Source organism: Cyprinodon variegatus, unplaced genomic scaffold (genome assembly GCF_000732505.1).
Source record: "Cyprinodon variegatus isolate N-32 unplaced genomic scaffold, C_variegatus-1.0 Scaffold8, whole genome shotgun sequence".
In the NCBI taxonomy this organism is placed as follows: Eukaryota; Metazoa; Chordata; class Actinopteri; order Cyprinodontiformes; family Cyprinodontidae; genus Cyprinodon; species Cyprinodon variegatus.
Window position 1 is genome coordinate 844,709 of NW_015150461.1, and position 20,890 is coordinate 865,598.

Consider the following 20,890-nt stretch of genomic DNA (forward strand, 5'->3'; position numbering starts at 1 on the left):
TTTTTTTTTACAAACCCAAAAGAACTCATAGGAAATAGTCAAATCCGTCTAAACATAACATGCTAAAAATCAATTGTCTTGTTTATTTTAATTCAGTACAATTATCTTTCTTTACCTGGCTTTGAAATCTTTGAAATGAAATTCAATTTGTTTTCTGTAATGGCAGAGTTAGTCAGCATGAGTGACTTTTACATTTTTATATTTTGCTGTTTTTTCAGCCAAGAAATCCTTCATTGGACAGAACAAGTCCAACTGGGAGACCGCTGGAGCTAATTGAAATGAATTAAGACTTGAGTTTCACAAAAAATGTACATAATCTCTATGGTTATTTGACAAGTTCAAATTTTGTTAGAAATTAAAGCTTTCTGTGGGAATATTTTTAAACTATAAGCAAAATTTAAAGCTTATAAAATATTAGCTATTAGTTGAAAAAAATATGTAGCATTCAATTGTATTTAAGAAATTACTAGTGGTTAGGGCATAGGGCTTTGAATCTTGAGGTTGTGAGTTCGATCCCCCACTCCCACAGACTGCCACGCTGGGTCCCTGAGCAAGACCCTTAACCCCACACTGCTCCCTGGGCGCCTCACAATGGCAGCCCACTGCTCCCCAAGGGGATGGGTTAAATGCAGAGAAGTAATTTCCCTCTGGGATTATTAGAGTAGAAATAAAAAATATTAGGCTAAAAAAAATGACTCAATTAATCATCATATACATAGAAACAAGTGCCACAAATATATTATTTAAATTGCTCAATTTTTATTTGAAAAGCATCTTTCAGATTCACAAAATTACCATCTAAAAGTCTATCTGGCTACTAAACAGCTTAAATAAGACAAACAGAGGTTTTATTTATTTTAATTAGCATGCATACTTTCCCGTACTCCTCCCAAAAGCAACTTTTGTTGATCAGATCTTACATCTTTAGTTATACCTATGTTATTGTTACACTTATTCATCACAGCAATCTAAATATCTCCTTTCAGCGTAAAGCATTTAAAAAAAAATAATAATAATAATTGTAATTCTGATTGGTGTTTAAAAGTGACTTACATAAGCAAAGGTTTTAATAAAATAGAAAGTAATGGTGATGATCACTGTATATCACTTTTACTAAGATTTATAGGCCAAGGAATGCTGAAGGCCAGACCAGACTGGGCCTTGGGCCGCAACGTCATCCTGCTGGGGATTGCCAGACACGCAGAAAAATCCACACTTTGCGTACTTTTAATACGTTTCTAAAAAAATCCACAAATGTTTGACTCTTGCGTCGTCATCTGATTTGAATCTAATTCATAAAGTTAAAATTAGTAGAAATATAACCATCTCGTCTTAAAGACGTGACTACTTAGTGGGTGTTTAGATCTATGCTTTTTCTGTTATGCCTTGAAAGGGCGTGCTGAAGGGGGCCATTCAGACAAACCTGGCAACACAGCACGAGCTTTCAGCCGCATCACGTAGTAGCTCCTGCCATTGATCTCCGGCGTGTTTCTTCCGTAGCTCAAAAGGTAAATGTTTAAAAACCATATACCGTTTTCATCAATTGTATTATTGCTAATCGTTTATCATCCTGACTATTTTGCTATCAGAGTATGGTCTGTAAAATAAAGTCGGTAGATGTGCCGTTGCGTTAGTTTAACAAGTTAGCATCTGAAGCTAAGAACATGGCGCTGGTTGAAAGGGCCTCTATTGTTCTTGTATCCGGGTGCGGCGCGAGCATGCTGTAGCCAAACGTTAATTTATAACAAACACAGTTGTAGGTCATTTAATATACAGCATTTGAAGGGGGTACAGTGTCCAGTGTTATCCAGAGGCATCGACTTTAAGGGAAATGTCGATTGAATATTTGCAGCTAGCTACGACTTTTTTTGTAGCCACGTAAACTGTTACCAGTTTACGCTAACTCCAAACCTTTAAGATATTTTATTAAAGTAGTCATGTTTTGTTTATTTGTTCTATGTTTTCTCTCGTCTCGTTGTAGTTTTGCACCACATACAGAACGGTCCTTTATGATATGATATATAGCGGGGAATATAGAAAATGGGCTCGTGGGGGCGCTGTTACAGAGCCGTTATAGAGCTTAGAAAAAAAACTGTAATCATAAATAGTTTCTTTTTTGTTTTCTATAGTAGATATCAAAAGAAACAGCTTGTAATATAATTAAGGAAAGCTGCTCTGCTTCCTGATATTGAAAAGGTGCTACTAACTGGTATCCAAGTATGATGATATTCAGGATCTGTGTGTAAATAAAAATCAAAAGTTGCAGATAAACTGCTCTTTTTACCATATTCTTGGTTAAATAAATGCAAAATAAAATAGATTTTTTCTTCTTTTTTTGCAGGGGTTGGGACCAATTATGGCTGATGAGGGATACGTTGTTCGAATCAGGGGTCTGCCTTGGTCCTGTTCAGTGGATGAAGTACAGAGGTTTTTTGCAGGTATTTATACCAAAAAGGGAAGAAATGCATTTAAAAAGTAAATGTGAACTCATGTCATGCAGTCTTTTAACACAAGGAGTGTTCACCAATTTTACAGCTGTGTGCTCTATATTAAAACCTCTGTGAATCTTCATTTTCAGTATTCATTCTTCTCTGAAATGACAAAAACACAAGAGGCGTTTGAAAGACAAGTTATTTAATAGACAATATTGTAGAAAAAAAATAACAAAACTACTAAGTATTGCATATAAAACTACTAATTATGATTTAAATATAAATTGACCTTTGTCTATAAATATGCTGTTTCCTAAACTTAAGTGACATAGTTTTATTTATGTATATTGTTTTATCTAGCAGATCTGATCCTGTGATTTATTTATTAGTTATTATTATTAGTTTAACAATAAAAATCAAGTTGAGTTCAAAAACTAGCATTTATTTCAGTCGTCCTACACAACTAAGAAAGAAAAGTATAAAACTGATCTCACCATGAGCTATGTAAATTAAATTTATTTTATCATTTCTTTTATTTATATAATGTATATATTAAAACCCCATGTGCTTAAAGTAGTTAACAAATTGATCAGTTTGCAAATTCAATGTTTTATTATTATATTGCCATGTTTGTTTTGCCCTTTAGAATCCAATTAAGATGTGCCAAACTTTCTTTTTTGTACCATGAAAGTTAATTTAGTGTTCTTGTTAAATGAATGTAAAAAAAAAAATAAAATAAAAAGGATCTATAGATTAATCAATCACTAAAATAATTGTGATCTGCAGCTCCAGATCCCTGCTCTATAGCTAATATTTCCATCTTGGTATTTTTTATTTCCCTTACATACCAAAAAACAGACTTGGTGTGATAGTTATACCAAAGATCTGTTTCTTTTTGTGAGCATGCTGTTTCACTGATCTTACAAGGCTTGACGGTGTCATGCTGCCTTTATTTGCCCATGGCTTCGTGCATGGCGACAAAGGCAACAGGACACTAAAATGATCCCACTCAGAAGTACCTAAAGTATCTCTATAAAGTACATTCTCACTTAGGTGTGATACTTTTCCTTACACTGTAAATGGTTATTATTGCTAGTTGCAAGCCTAAAGCTCTTTCGCCTGGGCTTTAGTTGGCTGATAGGTCAACACTAAGTCTACTTAATGTTTTTTTTTTTTTTGCCTTGTCACTTTGCAACGTTGGCATTGTTTCTCTTTAAAACCTCTTTTTAGGCTGCAAAATTCTGAACAATGGAGGTGGAATACATTTCACCTACACCAGAGAGGGACGTCCTAGTGGAGAGGCATTTGTGGAACTGGAGACCGAGGAAGATCTGAAGATAGCAGTGAAGAAGGATAGAGAAACCATGGGTCACAGATATGTAGAGGGTGCGTACAGCAGCAGGCTGTTTTCCACTGCATGTGGTGTAATTATTCCTGGACATTTTCTTAACATAAATATATATTTTTTATTTTACTCAATGCAGTGTTTAAATCCAACAATGTTGAGATGGATTGGGTCATGAAGCACACTGGCCCAAATTGTCCCGAGACAGCAGGAGATGGACTTGTGCGCCTCCGGGGCCTTCCCTTTGGCTGCAGCAAGGAAGAGATCGTCCAGTTTTTCTCAGGTAGGAATTGTTTTTGGTTGTTACCGTAAAATCTTTAGGGTTGGTGATTTAAACATTAGTACTCCATTTTTCTTTCTTTATTCTTTTCTTTTATAGCACTGACTCTTGCTGGTTCTGTGCAAGAAGGGATCTTTAGGATAATTAACTTTCAGTGTTAGGAAAGAGTGTAGATTAATAAAAATGAAATAGCTCATGATTTTGTAAATAAATGGAAATTAACCCATAAATGGGAGGCAGTTTAAAGTTTGAAGCTAGGTTTTTATTTGGTCATTTTCTAAGGGTCTGGAGTGTGTTTGTAAATGCCCTTTTTCATCCTCACACCATTTTCCATGTAGAGCAGTCGCTTCAATTTTTTCGGGTCTGATTGTATTACAGTCCTCTAGAGATGCACCGATCAAAGATTAGGGACCAGTCTCTGGTCTGTGGTGAACCTTTTTAAAAAGTTTTAAACTTAAAGGCCATAACATTACTTTAGCTTCCTTTAAGGTGGTGTATAAACTTCCGGTGCAGACCTTTACCCAAGCTTGGTGATTTCTAAAAGGCTGCCAGAATTTCTGAACTCGGTTTGTTCCTTTAAAAGGTTAAAAAAAAAACTCAGAAGGTTTTGGTTAGAAAATTCAACAAGTAATGCTCCTTCAGCCGTTTTAACAGAACGTCCAGAATTTTAATTAAAATAAAAAAGGTGCCAAAACTTGATGGATTTAGAGGATCAAATATCTAGAGAGGTAAAGACTCCGGCAAGTATTAGGAAGCAGATTTTAATTTGCTGACCAATGCGTTTTGGCTTGTGGTCTTCATCGGGATGATCACAAAACGTTCTGTTGGCTCCTTTTTTATAAGATGTACAAACCCCCCATGTTTTTTTTGTGTTTTTTTTTTAAGCCACATTTTCTGTTGTAGGTTGAATTATTTGCATCTGATTTCCTCTGCGTTCATACCATAACATCCACATTACTGGAAATGGTGTATTTAGAGTTTTGTTCTCTTTAGGGCTGTAATGCTGAGTGGTGTTTTGGTCTGTGTGGCAAAGAAGGTAGCATGTTTTCAAAGAGGCTGGAAAATCGACCATTTCTAGTTCCCAGACAAATTTTCGGTGCATCTCTACTTTCCCCTGATGAGATCTCCTCTCATGTTTTAAGTTTTTTTTTTTCCCATCTCCCAGTTTTGTCTCCTAATACGTTATTCTTATTTACAGTTTAAGACCACTGTTTAGATTTATACAGGAAAACAGTAAATTTGCTCATGTCACCCACCAAGCTCCTGTTCTTTGTTCATCAACACTCCAATACTATCCTGGTGTCCCACACGAATCCCGCCCTTTTCATATGCTTACTCTATCCTTTCATTTTCTTCTTTATCCCCAGAGTGTAATAAATGTGACTCCTTAAAATGGCCAGTTAAAACTGAACTGGTGTATATGTGATGTAAAATTTTCTCTCACTTTAGAGAAAGTTCTCACTGTTATTGGGCATGTGATTTAATATGTCCCCTGCTGGGGTTATCTGTCCTTGGGTTGAAGGGTTGGAAATCGTGCCAAATGGGATAACATTGCCGGTGGACATCCAGGGGAGGAGTACGGGGGAGGCCTTCGTGCAGTTTGCTTCACAGGATATAGCTGAAAAGGCTCTAAAGAAACACAAGGAAAGAATAGGGCACAGGTGGGGATGGTTGGTTGGCTGGCTGGATAAGTTGCTTTTCTTATGGTGTGCACATTCAACATCTGAATCAAATGCTAAACTTCCACTACACTTAAATAATGATTAAAATATACACACAAAAACTTCTACATGATAATAAACTCTGCATACATCAAAGATTTTCCGTGGGAAAAAAAAAATGCTAGGGCCCATTTAAAAATAAAAAAAGAAGAATATGAGACCTTGATTGGAAAACAAAATAAATTTGAAGATAAAAGCTGTTTGAATCCAGGTTGATTTAAATGGTTAGGACTCTCTCTCTGTCGTGGTAACATCAGTCCCAATGTAACATGGATCTAGAGCCCACTGCTACAGGCAATGCTTTAGAGTGGCGTTCAGTAGGGCTGGAGTTCTCTCCAAAAAAAAAAAAAAAAACAGGACACTGGCAGATATGGTAAAGAGAGAGATTATGCATCAGATATCTAAATTGCCTCTGATAACCATAAGAAAAGTTCAAAGTTACCAAGGTCCTTGTTAATTTGGAAAATTTCTTAAACTCAGTTGTTAAATAATTCAGCTTGTTTTAATAACTATTAGGTACTCATAGGCATTGCTACCAATGGAATACATCATAACAGCATCTGCATAGCCCAGTATTAAAAAAATGCAGTCTCACCCGTTCCCGGGCCTTAAGTGTTTTGTCTCTATACTCTTAGGTACATTGAGATATTCAAGAGCAGCCGCGCTGAGGTGCGGACCCACTACGAACCCCAGCGGAAGCCTATGGGGATGCAGAGACCAAGCCCCTACGACCGGCCCTCGGCTGGACGGGGTTACAACATGATGGGCCGGGGAGGATCCTATGAAAGGCTGCGTCGAGGAGGCTATGGAGGAGGTGGGTGTTCGTCTACATTCTTTTAACCATTGCTGTAGAACGTGTTCTCTGTACCAGTGCTGCTCTTAATGATAACAAGATTAAGGTGTAAAGTCCATATAAGACCGTGTGTTAATCTGATTGTGTGTGCAGGTGTATCTGATGGGCGGTATGGGGACGGCGGCTCTTCCTTTCAAAGCACAACAGGCCACTGCGTCCACATGAGGGGGCTGCCATACAGAGCCACAGAGACAGATATTTACAATGTAAGAGACGCCTCACTGTCATGGGCTTCAGAGTGGAGTATGTATTTTATCAAGAATCTCCTGAGCGAACGTTTGTTTTCCCTCACTTTTATAGTTCTTCTCTCCGCTGAATCCTGTTCGGGTCCACATTGAGGTCGGCCCAGATGGGAGGGTGACGGGGGAGGCAGATGTGGAGTTTGCGACACACGAAGATGCCGTTGCAGCAATGTCCAAAGACAAAGCCAACATGCGTGAGTTTGTTAGGATCCACTTTGAAATAACTGCATTTAACAGAGCCCCATTTGGAAGTTACTCGATTATAATGACTTATTTTCCTCTGCAGAGCACCGCTACGTGGAGCTGTTCTTAAACTCCACAGCAGGGGGCAGTAACGGCGCCTATGGCAGTCAGATGATGGGTGGCATGAGTAGGTATCAGGGCTGTAAGGGAACCAGATTATTAGTAGCTTAAAGTGACATGAAGTAGTAAACCCCTCATCTTCTAGTTAATAAAGCCATTTGATGGTTTCCATCTGTATTTTTTGATCCACTTTATTGGATCAAATAACATTTTTTGTATAACAAATGAAAATGGAGTAATTCCAATAAGTAACTTTTATGCAGAAATGCTTTTTACTTTTCTAAATTACAACAGGTTTTTTGGGGGAGGGGCTATATGTAGCTTTGTGTCACGCCATTTTTATTTCCAGGGAAGAAACAGGAAGTCAGGAGTTACTTAAAGATTGATAAAAATAAAAAAATAATACAGTTGCAACTTGTATTTAATGGGATTCAAAAAGTGTCACCGATGATTTTGTAAAGTTACTTCTCTATATTGTCTCTTAAACCAATAAATCAAAAATATTTGGATTAAAAGTTTGATATTTCTCAATATAATCAGGATCAGAAAATTACCTGTTTTTAAGTGCTTAATTTGAAAACTTTTTACGAGGGATGTCCTGATACAACTTTTTCATTTCCAAAACGATACCACAGCAATATTGAGAATTGGCAGATAACGATATTTACATGAATCATACTGGCTTTTATTACTTTATAGTGTTGAATGTTAGAAAATGCTTGATCAAGCAATATTACTGTGAAAACAAGTTACCCATGAGATATTAAGTTACAGAAACTTAAAATTGGGTATTTTAGATGCTGGCCGATATTTATATGTATTCTTTTTTTTTTTAAGCTTGTCATATTGGAACGTCCCTACTTTTTACACGTCTTTTTGTGTACAATTTGCCAATGTGTTCAGGGGGTTCTGTAATTGTTCTGAAATCTGATTTTGATCAAAGTGGTTTTGTTTCAAAGGTTTTATGTAATAAATGTGTAGCTGGAGTTTCCTCTTAGTCCCCTTTTGGTTTGTTCCACCACAGGTAACCAGTCTTCATACAGCGGAGGCCAGCTGAGCTCAGGGTACTCTGGTGGGTACAACAGCCAAGGAAGCATGGGTGGCTACAGTGAATACAGTGAGTGTTGGCTCTTTTTTTTTACTTTCATATTTGATTAAACCCTTTATTTCTGAGTTTATAAGTCACACCTGTTTTATGTAGCTTAAAAATGTGAAATATTTGATTACTGTGTTTATTAACAAATTATCAAAAGCAACACTTCCCTGATGTTTGTTATTCCCTTTTTTCTTAAATAAGCAGCTGCTTATGCTGAGAAAAAAATAATTTAGCTAAATTTTAAGCAAAAATGCATGAAATGAATTTTGGCTGTTGGTTAAAATAATAATGAAATGCATCTACTAAATAAAATTATATAAAATATAACTTATATAAAATAAAAGCCTGCTGTGCTATGAATTAGATAATCTCTTACTACATAAAACAGCATCTGATGCCTATTAGACAAAAAAAACAAGTTAATTCCTTTTATAAACGTTAATGGTTTAATACACACGTTTAAGGGAAAACCTTCTGGTGTCCCTCATAACAGATGTAGCGCATTTTACCGTGCATGACTGTTTAAAGTGAACCCTTGGGTCCTATGGTGTCTATTCTCTCTCTTGTTAGGTAACCAGGGCGGGATGGGAAGCAGTTACTATGGCGGTGGTGGAGGCGGAAGCAGAGGCTCGATGAATGGACTTGGTGGGGGATGGGGAATGTAGTTTTTTTTTTTTTTTTCTCACTCTCAACCCTTAATTTGATGTTTTTAACTCAGCATTTTGCTGAAAAAGACTGGAAAATGTCTCACTTTGTTAAACATAGGCTGATGAGGTGAGGTTGTTTTCTCTGAAAATATGGAGGGGAGGGGGTTTATATTTTTTTTAAGCCGGTGATTTACAGAGAGATGCGAGATTTGTTTGTCACAAGAAATGTAACCGAAGTGTTGTCTTCCCCATTCCTCTCAGACCCAACTCATTACAAAACCCCCCCACATGTTTAATTTTCCACTGTCCTGAAGTTTGATGTTTTCTCCAAACACCGGCCCGTTTCTGAAGGTTAACTCTTCCCATGCTGGTGGACGACTCTTGAGTGCATGAGCAGAAAAAAAACAAAACTTGTATTTTTTTGGATGTTTGACCTCATTTTGCTGGTTCAGTGTTTCAGTTGAAATGTATGTTTGACTTCAAGGTGCGCAGGGGTTCTGTTTCTTGATGTTATGACTGTTCTTACTTTTTTTTTTTTCCTTGAAGAGGGCTACCGGATGGCAAATGAACCTAAAATCTGCTACCATGGAGGTTTTTACAGCTTTGAATGCTATTTGTATTTTCTGTGCACAAAGTGAATAAAGTAGTCTGAAATACCACAATGACATAAGCGCTGGAAAGACAAGTTTTATTAATTTATTTAAAAAAGTCAATCAATCCCTGGTTTTATAAACAGGTTTAGTAGAAGTTGACATGATCTACAAAATCATTAAATACATTCTTAAATAGTGTGATTATTTAAGATTTAACAATTACTTTACATAAACCTGCATCCAGCAACAAGGCCGCTGAAGTTAGAAATAAGCAGAAAGCCTAACAGTCTTTATCAGTGTGACATACATCCAGTTATGTTATGTGAGATTATTAGAGATGCAAAGATCAAGTTCTTGGCTTAAAGAAACAACTTTGATTCCAACAGCAAATTTAAATGTTATCCAAATTAATGATGAAAACATTTAATAAACCTAAAAAAAACTAAAGCATTTGTAATTGGTCTGCAATTTAGGGGACAATGGTGCATCTCAGGGTTAATGTTTAGTATCCAACAGCTAGCCCAGTGTTTATTCTCTGCTAGTAAAGTGTATAAATCAGTTTTAGTCCACATGGTCATCTTGGTTACAAACGTGGCACCTGAATTTCAGGTTGACCAACAAACACTAAACACCAAACCCTCTTATTAGTCCCCTAACATTAGTGGTTAGAAGAAGTCTGTGCAGCGTTTTTCTGTCAGGAGCCTGTGGAGGAGCTTCTCTGCAACAAGAGCGTGTGACACACGTCGCACACTCTCACAGGCCGAGGGTAGGACGGTAAGGCTAGCTCGTTGCTCGAGCAGCTGTTGCAGTAGATGTCGCCGCAGTTTCTGCAGTGATGCTGCACAGATGTTAAGTAGAGTAAGAGATCTGCCACGCTAGATAACAAAAGATAGGAGTGTAAAATAAACTAACCTTTCTACGTGAAATGGAGAACTCCTTTTGACATTGTTTGCAGTGTGTAGCTTCATCGTCTTTCATCCATGCATGGCCCTGCAAAGGTGGGATCAAACGTTTTTATTTTCAGTTTTAAAAAATCCTGCAGTTTTTGTTAAAACAACAACATTTTGAAGTATTTTTTAATCAAATTATTAATATTTACCTTCAGGGCCTTATTGACCTCCTTAAAATCCTCCATCTTCAGTTTAGACCTGAGTGAGTATAGAGAACAGAATTAAATATGTTCCATTAAGCAGGAAGCTTTGCTGTTAATGGGTGGGAGTGGGCTCTGCCCACTCAGCTGCTGCTACTAACTGGCTAAGATGTAAGCCCATCTCCTGGAGTGTCTGCTCCTGCTGTTCACACCTCTGCTGCAGCTGCTTTTTCTCTTTCTTTAAATCCTGCAGCTCCTGCAAGAGAAGCAACAAATAAAAAAAAAGTTTAAATAATTTCATATTAGGAGGGGAGTGTGGGCCTAGTGGGTTAAAGCAGTGTGCTTTTGTGCTGAGAAGGTCTTAAGTACCCAGGTCGATCCCCAGAGTGTCCACAAAGTATAAATGCAACCTTCATTAAAAAGCAAAGTACGGAGGAGGATTAGGGCCACTGAAAAAAAAGTTAATTGATTTTTTAATTTTATTCTAGTTTATTTATTTATTTATTCTAGGAATTCTGAATTTAATCTCAGAATTCCGAGTTTAATCTCAGAATTCTGACAGATAACAAACATGTTAGAATCAAGCCATATCCATGTCTGTTTTAGAGACTAGCTCTCTTGTTTTAATGACCTTCTGCTCCTCTATTAATGAGGGGACCCCTCGGGAACGTAAAAAGTTGCCTAATTCCGTCATTTTCCACCAATGTGTCACTGGCCACCTCAAACAACTCACATCTTTGTCAGTGAAGCTGAGTGCTCCCACGTCTCTTCCTTCATGGTGCCCATCTACATTAAGATCAAAAATTCTGAGATTAAAGTCAGAATTCCGAGAAAAAAAGTCAGAATTCTGACTTCTTTCCCATACTAAATTGAAATAAAATTTCAGTTAACTTTTTTTTTCCAGTGGCCCTAATCCTCTTCCGTAGCAAAGCACTCAGGTTTTTGGGAGACTTCTATTTTGTAGCCTATATGTGAAAATCAAATACTTTTAAATCAAGCTTATGTGTGAACAGGTACATCTTAAAACCAAGCTGGTTTCAGTTATTCAATTAAAAGTAGAATCCCATCTTATAAATGAATACTTTTCTAAACTTCCTAAATATAAAGCAGAATTGACCTCATCTGAAAACATGACTTCAACTTCCAAGTACACCTCTTCCTTTTTCTCTTTAGCATAGCTAAGATGCTTCTTATCATTTCAGGTGTACGTTAGAAATAAAGGGATTTTAGCTTAGAATATTTAATAAAGACCATGTAAAGTATAAATGAGCTCTATTAATCACCCATCCAAACTTAAATGATTAAAAAAAAACAATTACATAAAATTAAGTCTCAAAAGTAAGGGGAAAAAAGCATGAGACACTGGGTGGTTGTCCACTGAAACCACGCCCACATGCTATTCTGTTTCACAACAACAATATTATAGAAAAAGAAAAAACTCTAAATATATTTATATTCTGATTTTTAATTCAGGGGGTATCATTGGAACTTGGTACATGTGTGAGACTAGCAATGGTGAAACAGAAGAGAGTAGAATGGTGAAACAGGAGAGTAGCTCTCACAATTTCTCAATCCTGATGCTTCTGCACACCTTTTGCTTCCACTTCCATTTATATGCCTAATAACAGCATTTTCCCTCTTACAGGGTTGCAATTTTATTTTTCTGAATCGATTTTTACTGATTGTATGTGAAATTGTCAAGAGACCAAACCTATTAGCAGTTAGCTATTGAGACACTGGACATTTTTAAAGTAAGTTGGATTTTTTTTATTTACTGGCATTATTGAACTTGATATTTCTACCTGTGTGTGAGGTGAACTGACCGTGCTGAGGCCCTGGAGCTGCTGCAGCTGGGTGCGCAGTTCAACGCTGTTGTCCTGTTCCCGTTGCAGAGCCTTCTGCAAACTCTGCCTCTGCTCTCTCTCTGAGCGAAGCTCACTTTCTAAACCCGTTCTGTGTAGAAAAGAGATGCATTTCCCTTTAAAATCATTACTTATTAGCTTTAATGTTCTATTAACCTGTTTGGACGTTTTCTTAGTTTGCAATAGGTTTTTTTTTTTATTATTTCATGGTGCTGTAGAAATCTTATAACCGTCTTCTGTTTGAGTTTACCTTAATTTGTCCAAATCCGTCAACTGTTTCTCGAACGTGTCAACTTTCCCTTCCAGCTCCACTCTCATGTCTTTATCCGACTGGTCGGTTTGCCTGCGCTCCTGCTCCGATTTCTGCAGTCTGAAAAGTCAAGAGGACTAATTAAGCGAATGTTTTAATACAGAACAGGGGCAAATCCTGCATGTGTTAATGCACACCGCCGCTCCAGTTCCACCATGGTTTTCTCCATGTCGTTTATCCTCTGTTCCAGCTGCACCGCCTCCGCCTGCTTCTTCTCTGCTTGTCGCTCCGAGTCCTAGGAGACAACCCAGTTAACATGAAGCCAGTATGTACAGTGTGGTTGTTATGAAACACATTAGGCTCCTCTGTTCCTACCTGCGCTTTGTGGAACATCTGCAGGTTAAGAGTCTTGACCTGGTCGAGCTGGAGCCGTAACGCCGCCAGCGTGTCCTGTTTGTCGTTAATGTCTTTCTCTAGTAGCTTCATGGCCACTTCCATCTCTTTCTTTAGGCCCACCTGGAGCTCAAGTTCACGCTCCAACTCCTTCCAATCACATAAAATGAGAACAGAAAGTAAAGTCAAATACATTTTCTCTTTTCTAGAATATGTGAGTAGAGCGCCTTGTAAGAGTGTCCATGTGATTGACCTACACACACCCTTATAGAGGGGAAACACGGTTGAGGCAGCATCATGCTATGGGGTTTTTCCTTTATTTTCCGAGATTGATTTAATAAAAGATTGAGTTAACAGAGGACTAAAATGTATAAAATCTATGCGAGGTTGCAAAGACCTGATTCTCTAAACAGACGTTTACCTTCAAGAACAAAGGAGTTTAACACAGATTCATGTTTGAATAGTTCATTCGCATTTCATACCTAAATCCAACTGAGAAACTTGCCAGCTCAAAGATGCAATTTAGGTCTTAAATGGAGAAGCAGCATTTAGTTTCTATGCTCTGCTTATATGGAACAAACTTCTAGAAAACTGTAAAAGTGCAGAAAGCCTGAGTTCCTTTAAATCAAGACTAAAAACACATTTGTTTAGGATTGCCTTCGACTGTTCTAGTTAAACAGTTCAACTAATACATCATTAGTTCAACTTTTTTATTTTCTTTAGTCCAACTTTTTTTTTTATATTATTTTTTGTTTCTGCATTCTTTTTTTTTTTTTACTTTATGTTTATTTGCTTTTTAAACAAACATGAACAAGAACACACATTGCTAAACATTCCTTGGCACATAGAGATTATGTAACAGTGCATGACGGAGAGCAAGTAAAAGAAAATCCATCATCCATGGAGCTGACTGATACAGAATGTAAAATGGACAGATAAACTAGAAAGATGGACAGTTAATACATTATAACTGTCTGTGGGATTCAGTTCAATTGGAAATGCATCTCTCTATAGGTAACCATCTCTTTACAAAAACATCAAACTTCAGTTGTAATTGGGCAGTTAAAGCCTCCATTCCATATACTTCCTTCACTTTCTGCTTCCACTGTGCATCCGTAGGAGGCAGTGCATTCCTCCATTTAATCATTACCATTTTTATAGCAGTCATCAGTAGAATATGTAGTAAATACTTTTGATCTCTGGAGTACTTGTCCTCAGGATTTAGGTCCAAAAGAAACTGTCTCGGAGTGAACGGCAAGTCAGTACCCAGAACCCTGTCTATCTCACTCTTTACCCCCCTCCAGTAAGGAAGCATCATTGGGCAATCCTAGAATATGTGTAGGTGGTCGCCAATCCCTCCACATTTTCTCCAGCAGTACATCGCAGCTGGGTTATCTACAAATTTAGAGATCACTAAGGGTGTCTTAAAGAACCTTGTCTTCATCTTCCAGTCAAATGTTTCTGCATTCTTTATTTTATTATTTTTCCCTACTTGCTTTGATTCTGTTTTATTTTCCTATATTTTAATCATGTAAAGCACTTTGCATTGTCTTTGTACTGAATTGTGCTATAGAAATAAATTTGCCTTGCCTTAAATTGTGCAAAGCTGTCAGGGAAACATCAAAGGGAAAAAGTTTCTGCCTCTTCCTGATTTCTTTCCCTTTTTTTGCAGGTTTGGTGCACTTAAATGTTTCAGAACAGCAAATAAAATCAAATAGTATTCAAATACAGCACAAGCCAACGCAAAATTCTTCCTTTTTTGAATGACTTTCTTTGTGCCCTGTGTGAAAAAGCAATTTCCCAGGACTAGCGTTAGCAGCAATAGCTTTAACTAAGTCTTTTCCAATGTCGGCCCATTCATTTTGACAGAATTGCAATAATTTCGGCAACATTGGTGGGTTTTTAATACAGCAAACTTTCTTTCCCCAAACTTCAAAACTTTTGAGATGAGGCATTACAATCAGGTGGATGCTGTTGGAGCCTCCTTCCTATGATTTATGGGTACAAAAAGTAAGGGAATTGTATAAAACGGAAAAGATAACCTACTCATTAAGACTTCAAAAAACCACTTTTGGCCTGCGCTGGGGGCCAGCAGAAGCTATGCTGATGTAAATAAGCTCAACAAGTTTGTCTCTTGGCATATGATGTTTAGCTATTCCGCCCAAAGTGTATCCTTATTTTAGGGTTTTAGGATGATGAGCCTACAAATGTGAGGCTGAGATCATAAGATATCGAGCTAAGATGTTCATTTTATGGAAGACTTTATATTGTCAACATTTGTGTTATGTACCATTGATGTATGGCTGTATAATTGCTCTGTAAAATAAAAAAAAAATAAAAAAGATTTATCCATGATAGGAGTTCAGGAAGACAGAAAACGGATAAAGTAGTGATCTTCTTTGAGCCTCACAAAAACAATGAGGGACAGTGCAGGAAAGTGCAGCTAGCCACTCTCCTCAAGGGAAAAAAACTCAGGAGGACAGAAAACAGCTGTAGTAAAATGGTGATCCTCATTGAGCCTCATATAAAACAAAACAATGAGGGGCAAATAGAGCAGGTAAGCTTGACTTATCACTCTTCCCTCTTTATGAAAAACAAAACTAAATAAATAAATAAATAAAAAGAAAATTTAGAAAAAAGATTCAATAAAATGTGTTCTGTCTCAGTCAGGGGTAGGAAAGTAGTGCGCTGACCTCTTGGTTGTGACCTGGGTGGGCTGAATGGGATTTTTTTTTCTTTTTTTGTAGGGATTGTTTTTACTGTATCTATCTTTGTTGGATAATTATATATTCTTTGTATTTACAAACTGTATGTATAAAAGGAAAATTCAATAAAAAGACAGTGATAAAAAAAAAAAAATAGTTCCCATTATATTTTTAATATAAGCCTTTTAAAATCCTCCATCTGTTCTGGTTTGAGATGCTGCACAGCAGTCTGGTCATGAAGTTGGGCTTTGCTTTGCAGCCATACCTTTTTATAATATTTCCCAAATTTAAGTCAGTGTTACAGTTTGTGGGACACAGAGACAGAATAAAAAAAAGTATATTAAAAAAATCTGGACATCTGGATCTGCTCTGCATAGTAGGAGCCTCTCTATACGCAGTCAGTGTGAGGTAGGAGAAAAAAAACGGATCGAAGTTTAAAAAGTCGTCGCAAACGTTGTGACCCGGGTTTTAATTACCCCTCTGATGGGAGAGAGGGGTGTTTGTTTGCAGGTAGGTGATTCCTAAAGGGGGCTCTTGTTTTCACCAGAAAGGAAGGGGATTTTACTCAGGCAGCAGAACTCATGAAGATTACTCAGAAATACATCAACCAAGCACAATTCTACTTTTTGCATAATACTGATGAATGAATAGCATTAAAACAGTTGAAACGATTGCATTTTAGTGTTTATTTGTGTTTCTTTTCACTGTAATTTAAATGAGTTGTTTTCAATGTCTTTCAAAGAGGCAAATGCTTTTTTTACACCACTGTAGCCGGAACGTTTCTAGAACTGCAGGTCAGGTGTACCAACCATCACTCCACAATTTTCAGTTAAAGGTTTGTCTTATTTTAGTTTCACTTATCATTTGTGCAGTAACTTGTTTTGGTCTGTCACCCTGAACTTTAAAACAAAAAGAAATGTATATTATTGTTCCTAGCTCTATGAACATGTTTGGTTCGTTTGCAGCAGCTCATCAGAAACAAACCTGGCGAATCCGCTTCTCTTCTTTGTACTGTTTCCACACCATGTTGTACATCTCATCCAAACCTTGGCGAGTCTGTCTGTACGTCTCCAGCTCCACCTGGCTATCCTGAAGTGCTGCCTGAAAACATAAAATCATGGTTTATTCCTTTAGCTTTCTTTCTTTTCTTTTTTGATTCTGGTAGTTTTAAAGTACTTCCGAACCTCTTCCTTTTTCTGGCTCGTCAGCAAGATGGAGTCGTTCTCCTGTCTGAGCTGCTGCTGCTCCTCCTGCAGAGAGTTGATTCTGTCCGTTGCTGCAGTCAGCTACGGAGAAACCATTTACTCTATTTAGTTGGTGAAGATTAAAACAGGGCTCTTGTTGTTTTATAGTCTGCAAACCTCCTCGACGAGCTTGTTGTTGGTCTTCTCTAAAGAGTCCATCTTCGCCTGCAGGTCGGTGACGGTGCCGGTCAAGTGCCGATTCAGTTCTTCGATGTAGTGCTTCTGGTCTAGTATGGCTGTCATCTTTGCATCGCTGAGAGGAAAAAAAACAACTTTAGAGCATTCAATAAACACTTAAGATATTTGTTTAGGTCAGAAGCAATTTGAATCCACCAACTCTTTTGGGGTCTCGCTGCTTGTAGGATCCTTCAGGTAGAGGGAAAAATCAATGACCGCCACCTTAATGTGAGAGGAAAGGTAATTATCAGCTAAATGTTCAAACAGAAACTAGATTTAAAGCTGCTTTTTTCTGGATTACTGACCTGAGAATCAAGATCCTCCCCTTTAATACAGAGGTTAGCATCTATGACGTTGAGGCCAACGAGCAGCCCCCCCATCACTGCTCCTTCCTCCTCCAGCATTAGAGCTCCAGAGTCATAAAACTCACTGGGGGGTTAAAATGCACACATGAAGGAACAAAATTAAATTATTACTCTCTTTACAAAAAAAATCCACAAGTAAAGAGAGGGGAAGGGGGGGTATTTGTTACAAGATTGCTTCAAGCAAAGATTACATTTGCCGAATCAAAAAAAAAAAAAAAAAGAGAAAGCAATCCAGAAATTAACTTTGAAAGCAATAAAAAAAAAAAAAGAAGAACTTTGCTCTTTTCCCCCTGATTTTATTCTTTTAAGTTTTTCCCCAAAGATTTGCATTTTCTTTTACTTTTTTTAAAATTTATTATATTTTCTTTTTTTTTTGAAACAGACTTTTTTATTTTCTAATTTTTTATGTGCACTTTGATCAATAAAAAATAGTCTTTCATGCAAACCAATAGAAATATTCCTCTTTCCAGAGGACAGTAAAAAGAAGGTAATCTGGAAAACACAATTTGAAAAAATGCAATTCATAAACCTTTATCTGGAAAAAATGAAAATACAAAATCTATAAAAACATTTTTAGAAAAAAAATAAAAAACTTACAAAATTGTGAAAATTTCAAAATAAAAATAAATGTGAAAAAATATGGAATAAAAAATGCAAACAACAACTTGGAAAAATTAAAAATTTGATGAAATAAAAGACAAAAAGAAAAATTTAATGTGACATACGTTTAAAAATAAAATCTGAGAAACAAGCAAAGTTACTCTGGAATGGAAAAAAACTAAATTTACATGAGTGACGTTTTCTTGCTGCAGGGTAAATTCTTACTGATTGAATCCACCAACCTCAGGAGGTCTTTGTGGTCCAGCAGGGCTTTCAAGTAGTCTGCTACTTTTTTCTGCATTAGCGCCAAATGCAGCCAGGCACGCGCTCTTCCTAAGCCCGTTCTGCAGTAAAGTAGCAGAAAATGTACATAATCATACAGACTGAAGGGTTTTTTACATGGAGGGTTCCTGCATATTTTACATCACTTTTCCCTTTTTTTTATATTTATCCAGTCCTAAAAGTACACAAATTCCGTACTTTTCCATTCTGTGTAGGAACCGGGACAACATACCTGATACCAGGCAGGTCTCTGGCACTTGTACTAATGTTGGCAGACTCTGGACACAACTTTTCAACTAGCTCCAGAGGTCCCCATATGGACTTGTTCTGTCCAATGAAGGATTTCTTGGCTGAAAGAACAGAAAATATAAAAGTCAGTCATGCTGACTAACTCTGTCATTACAGAAAACAAATTCAATTCAATTTATTTCTATAGTGTCAATTCACAACACATGCCATCTCAAGGCACTTTACAGTTCACCTTTCATAAAGTCAAATTGATTCAAAGTTTTCTATAAAAGGAAAACCAGTTGATTGCACCGACTCATTGACTGGAAAACAATCCCTCACACTAAGCATGCTTGTAGCGACAGTGGAGAGGAAAAACTCCCTTTTAACAGAAGAAACCTCCAGCAGAACCAGGCTCGGTGTGAGCGGCCATCTGCTGAGGCCGACTGGGGTTCAAGGAGACAGAAATGTCCGCTCCTATCTAGCAGAAAGCTCACCTTTAAGACCATGTTTGAGGCAGTGTTCAAGGACCAGGAAAAACTGCTGGAGAGGAGGATACTCAGAGTCCAGGGTTCTGCCCAGGCTCAGGGAGGACTGGATCAAAACTTTGATGCTTAACTTCATCATACTGAGGAGGTTGGATCTCTCTATCGCCATGGGGTCTTTGAGAGGCACAACTGGGAAATAAATACATACATAAAGAAGCTACATCAGCAAAACAGGCGCTACTTCTCCATAAAAACACAAACACAGTGAGATGACTGCTTATAATCAGATATTTAACTCCATTCCATGGTTACAGTCATGTGTCTGACAGCTGACAGAAACTAAAGAGGAAGTAACACGCTTGGTTTTTGCAAGTTGGAAGAAACTTAGTTGGGTTGAATAAAGTGGGAAACAGTTGCAGCTTACCGGGAAGCGTTTCTGAGAAGCTCCTCCGATTATTCTCAGCCTCCTTCTCGCCTGGAGAACTCACAGCAGAATCCTGAGAGGCTTTTCTCGGGGCAGCGGCGAAGCTCATCCCGATGCTGATCGTCTCCGTGGCCTTCCGAGCCAGAGACAGGATCGGAGCCGACCAGTTGCTCTCTGCAGCGGCCGGATGCGGCTCCTCTGGAGAGTCCCGACCCTGTCTGTCACAGGGCTCTTCGTTCGTCGGAAGACTCGAAACTTCTGGCTCCTCATGCTCTGTTTTTTCTACATGATCCTTGACAGCTGTGTTTACTTCCAATGTTTGGTCGGCCATGTTTGCTCCCCACCCCTCCTCCTCCGCCCTTCACTTCCACGTGACCAGATTAGCTCAATCATGCGCCCCGTAAGAAATGAACCCTTTTTCCATTGGTTCATGGCATTCTTCTTAAAAATAACATGATATATGATAGAAATGATGTAAAGATACGAAGCCTCGTTTTATAAAAACGTATAAACACGGCGCGGAACAAGAGAATTATGACTGTAATTATAGAAAGCGGTTTATGAGTTGGTAGTTATGACTTCTTCTTTTTCTTCTTCTTCTCCTGCTTCTTCTTCTTCTCTTCTTCTTTTTCTTTGCGGTCGGTAAAAAGCAAAGGTTGCGCATTACCGCCACCTACCGAATTGGAGTATGAACCAGACTGGACACAGTTTATTCAGTTATGGTTTGGAGATTTAAAGGGAACAACTAAAAGTAACCGATTACAATATGTTTTAAATTTAAGCGAAGTTATTGAACTAAATGGAACAGATTTTATTATCCCTGAACTTGCATTGAAGAACACAGCTTTATATGATATATCATAGGCAGAGGCGGTTAGGTATTTAGTTATATTTACTCAGCTACATTTACTTAAATCGCTTTTAGAATGAAAAAATTATTTCAGAAGCAGTGTTACTTTACTGTAATTTTTACTTTTGCTTTAGTCAAATTCTTGTGAGTATCACAAGTCTAACTTGAGTAAACAATCTCCTTTCTTCAGGTTCCCAAAAGGCCCTTAAAAAGGAACTGTCACATTTTCAGAAACAAAATTAGTAGTCGCAGGTTCAATTTAAATGTTTATAAAATCAATTCGCACATGCAAAGCTATATAAAAATCTGTTTAAAACTTTCCTTTTTGATAAAGCTTATAGTTAGGGGGGCTCAGGTTATCCTGAGCTATCTCTATAGTTATGCTGCTATAGGCTTAGACTGCTGGAGGACATAGGGACC

At 37.6% G+C, this 20,890-nt stretch overlaps 2 protein-coding genes across 3 annotated transcripts; one reads left to right on the forward strand and one right to left on the reverse strand.

Moving 5' to 3' along the window:
• Window positions 1–1,365: 1,365 nt before the first annotated feature.
• On the forward strand, window positions 1,366–9,581 carry hnrnph1 (heterogeneous nuclear ribonucleoprotein H1 (H)). Of its 2 annotated transcripts, none has more exons than XM_015377309.1 (11): window positions 1,366–1,508; window positions 2,342–2,438; window positions 3,663–3,818; window positions 3,917–4,060; window positions 5,580–5,718; window positions 6,414–6,592; window positions 6,725–6,837; window positions 6,932–7,067; window positions 7,160–7,243; window positions 8,201–8,293; window positions 8,839–9,581. In XM_015377309.1, exons 2-11 carry the CDS (start codon window positions 2,357–2,359, stop codon window positions 8,844–8,846), a joined length of 1,134 nt encoding a protein of 377 aa, XP_015232795.1. In that variant the 5' UTR covers window positions 1,366–1,508; window positions 2,342–2,356; the 3' UTR covers window positions 8,847–9,581. The 2 variants fall into 2 exon arrangements, with proteins under 2 accessions (XP_015232795.1, XP_015232785.1); XM_015377299.1 differs by having other exon boundaries at window positions 8,843–9,581.
• Window positions 9,582–9,595: 14 nt separating this feature from the next.
• On the reverse strand, window positions 9,596–19,951 carry LOC107086386 (RUN and FYVE domain-containing protein 1-like). The gene is made up of 17 exons (XM_015377286.1): window positions 19,621–19,951; window positions 19,206–19,385; window positions 18,713–18,830; window positions 18,441–18,542; window positions 17,539–17,662; window positions 17,394–17,455; window positions 17,174–17,309; window positions 16,997–17,098; window positions 16,797–16,913; window positions 13,090–13,257; window positions 12,912–13,009; window positions 12,715–12,834; window positions 12,426–12,555; window positions 10,764–10,858; window positions 10,612–10,660; window positions 10,425–10,502; window positions 9,596–10,350 (listed from the first exon to the last, which is right to left on the reverse strand). The coding sequence occupies exons 1-17, from the start codon at window positions 19,949–19,951 to the stop codon at window positions 10,207–10,209; spliced, it is 2,154 nt and encodes a 717-aa protein (XP_015232772.1). The 3' UTR covers window positions 9,596–10,206.
• Window positions 19,952–20,890: the final 939 nt, after the last annotated feature.

Excerpts from the sequence above, each read along its gene's own strand:
- hnrnph1 (XM_015377299.1), top strand. The coding sequence starts at position 2,357 with ATGGCTGATGAGGGATACGTTGTTCGAATCAGGGGTCTGCCTTGGTCC. Across the intron at positions 5,719-6,413 it reads AAGGAAAGAATAGGGCACAG|GTACATTGAGATATTCAAGA; the intron begins GTGGGGATGGTT and ends CTATACTCTTAG. Across the intron at positions 7,068-7,159 it reads CAAAGACAAAGCCAACATGC|AGCACCGCTACGTGGAGCTG; the intron begins GTGAGTTTGTTA and ends TTTCCTCTGCAG.
- LOC107086386 (XM_015377286.1), bottom strand. The coding sequence starts at position 19,951 with ATGGCCGACCAAACATTGGAAGTAAACACAGCTGTCAAGGATCATGTA. Across the intron at positions 17,663-18,440 it reads GACCACAAAGACCTCCTGAG|TGAGTTTTATGACTCTGGAG; the intron begins GTTGGTGGATTC and ends TTAACCCCCCAG. Across the intron at positions 10,661-10,763 it reads ATGGGCTTACATCTTAGCCA|GTCTAAACTGAAGATGGAGG; the intron begins GTTAGTAGCAGC and ends ATACTCACTCAG.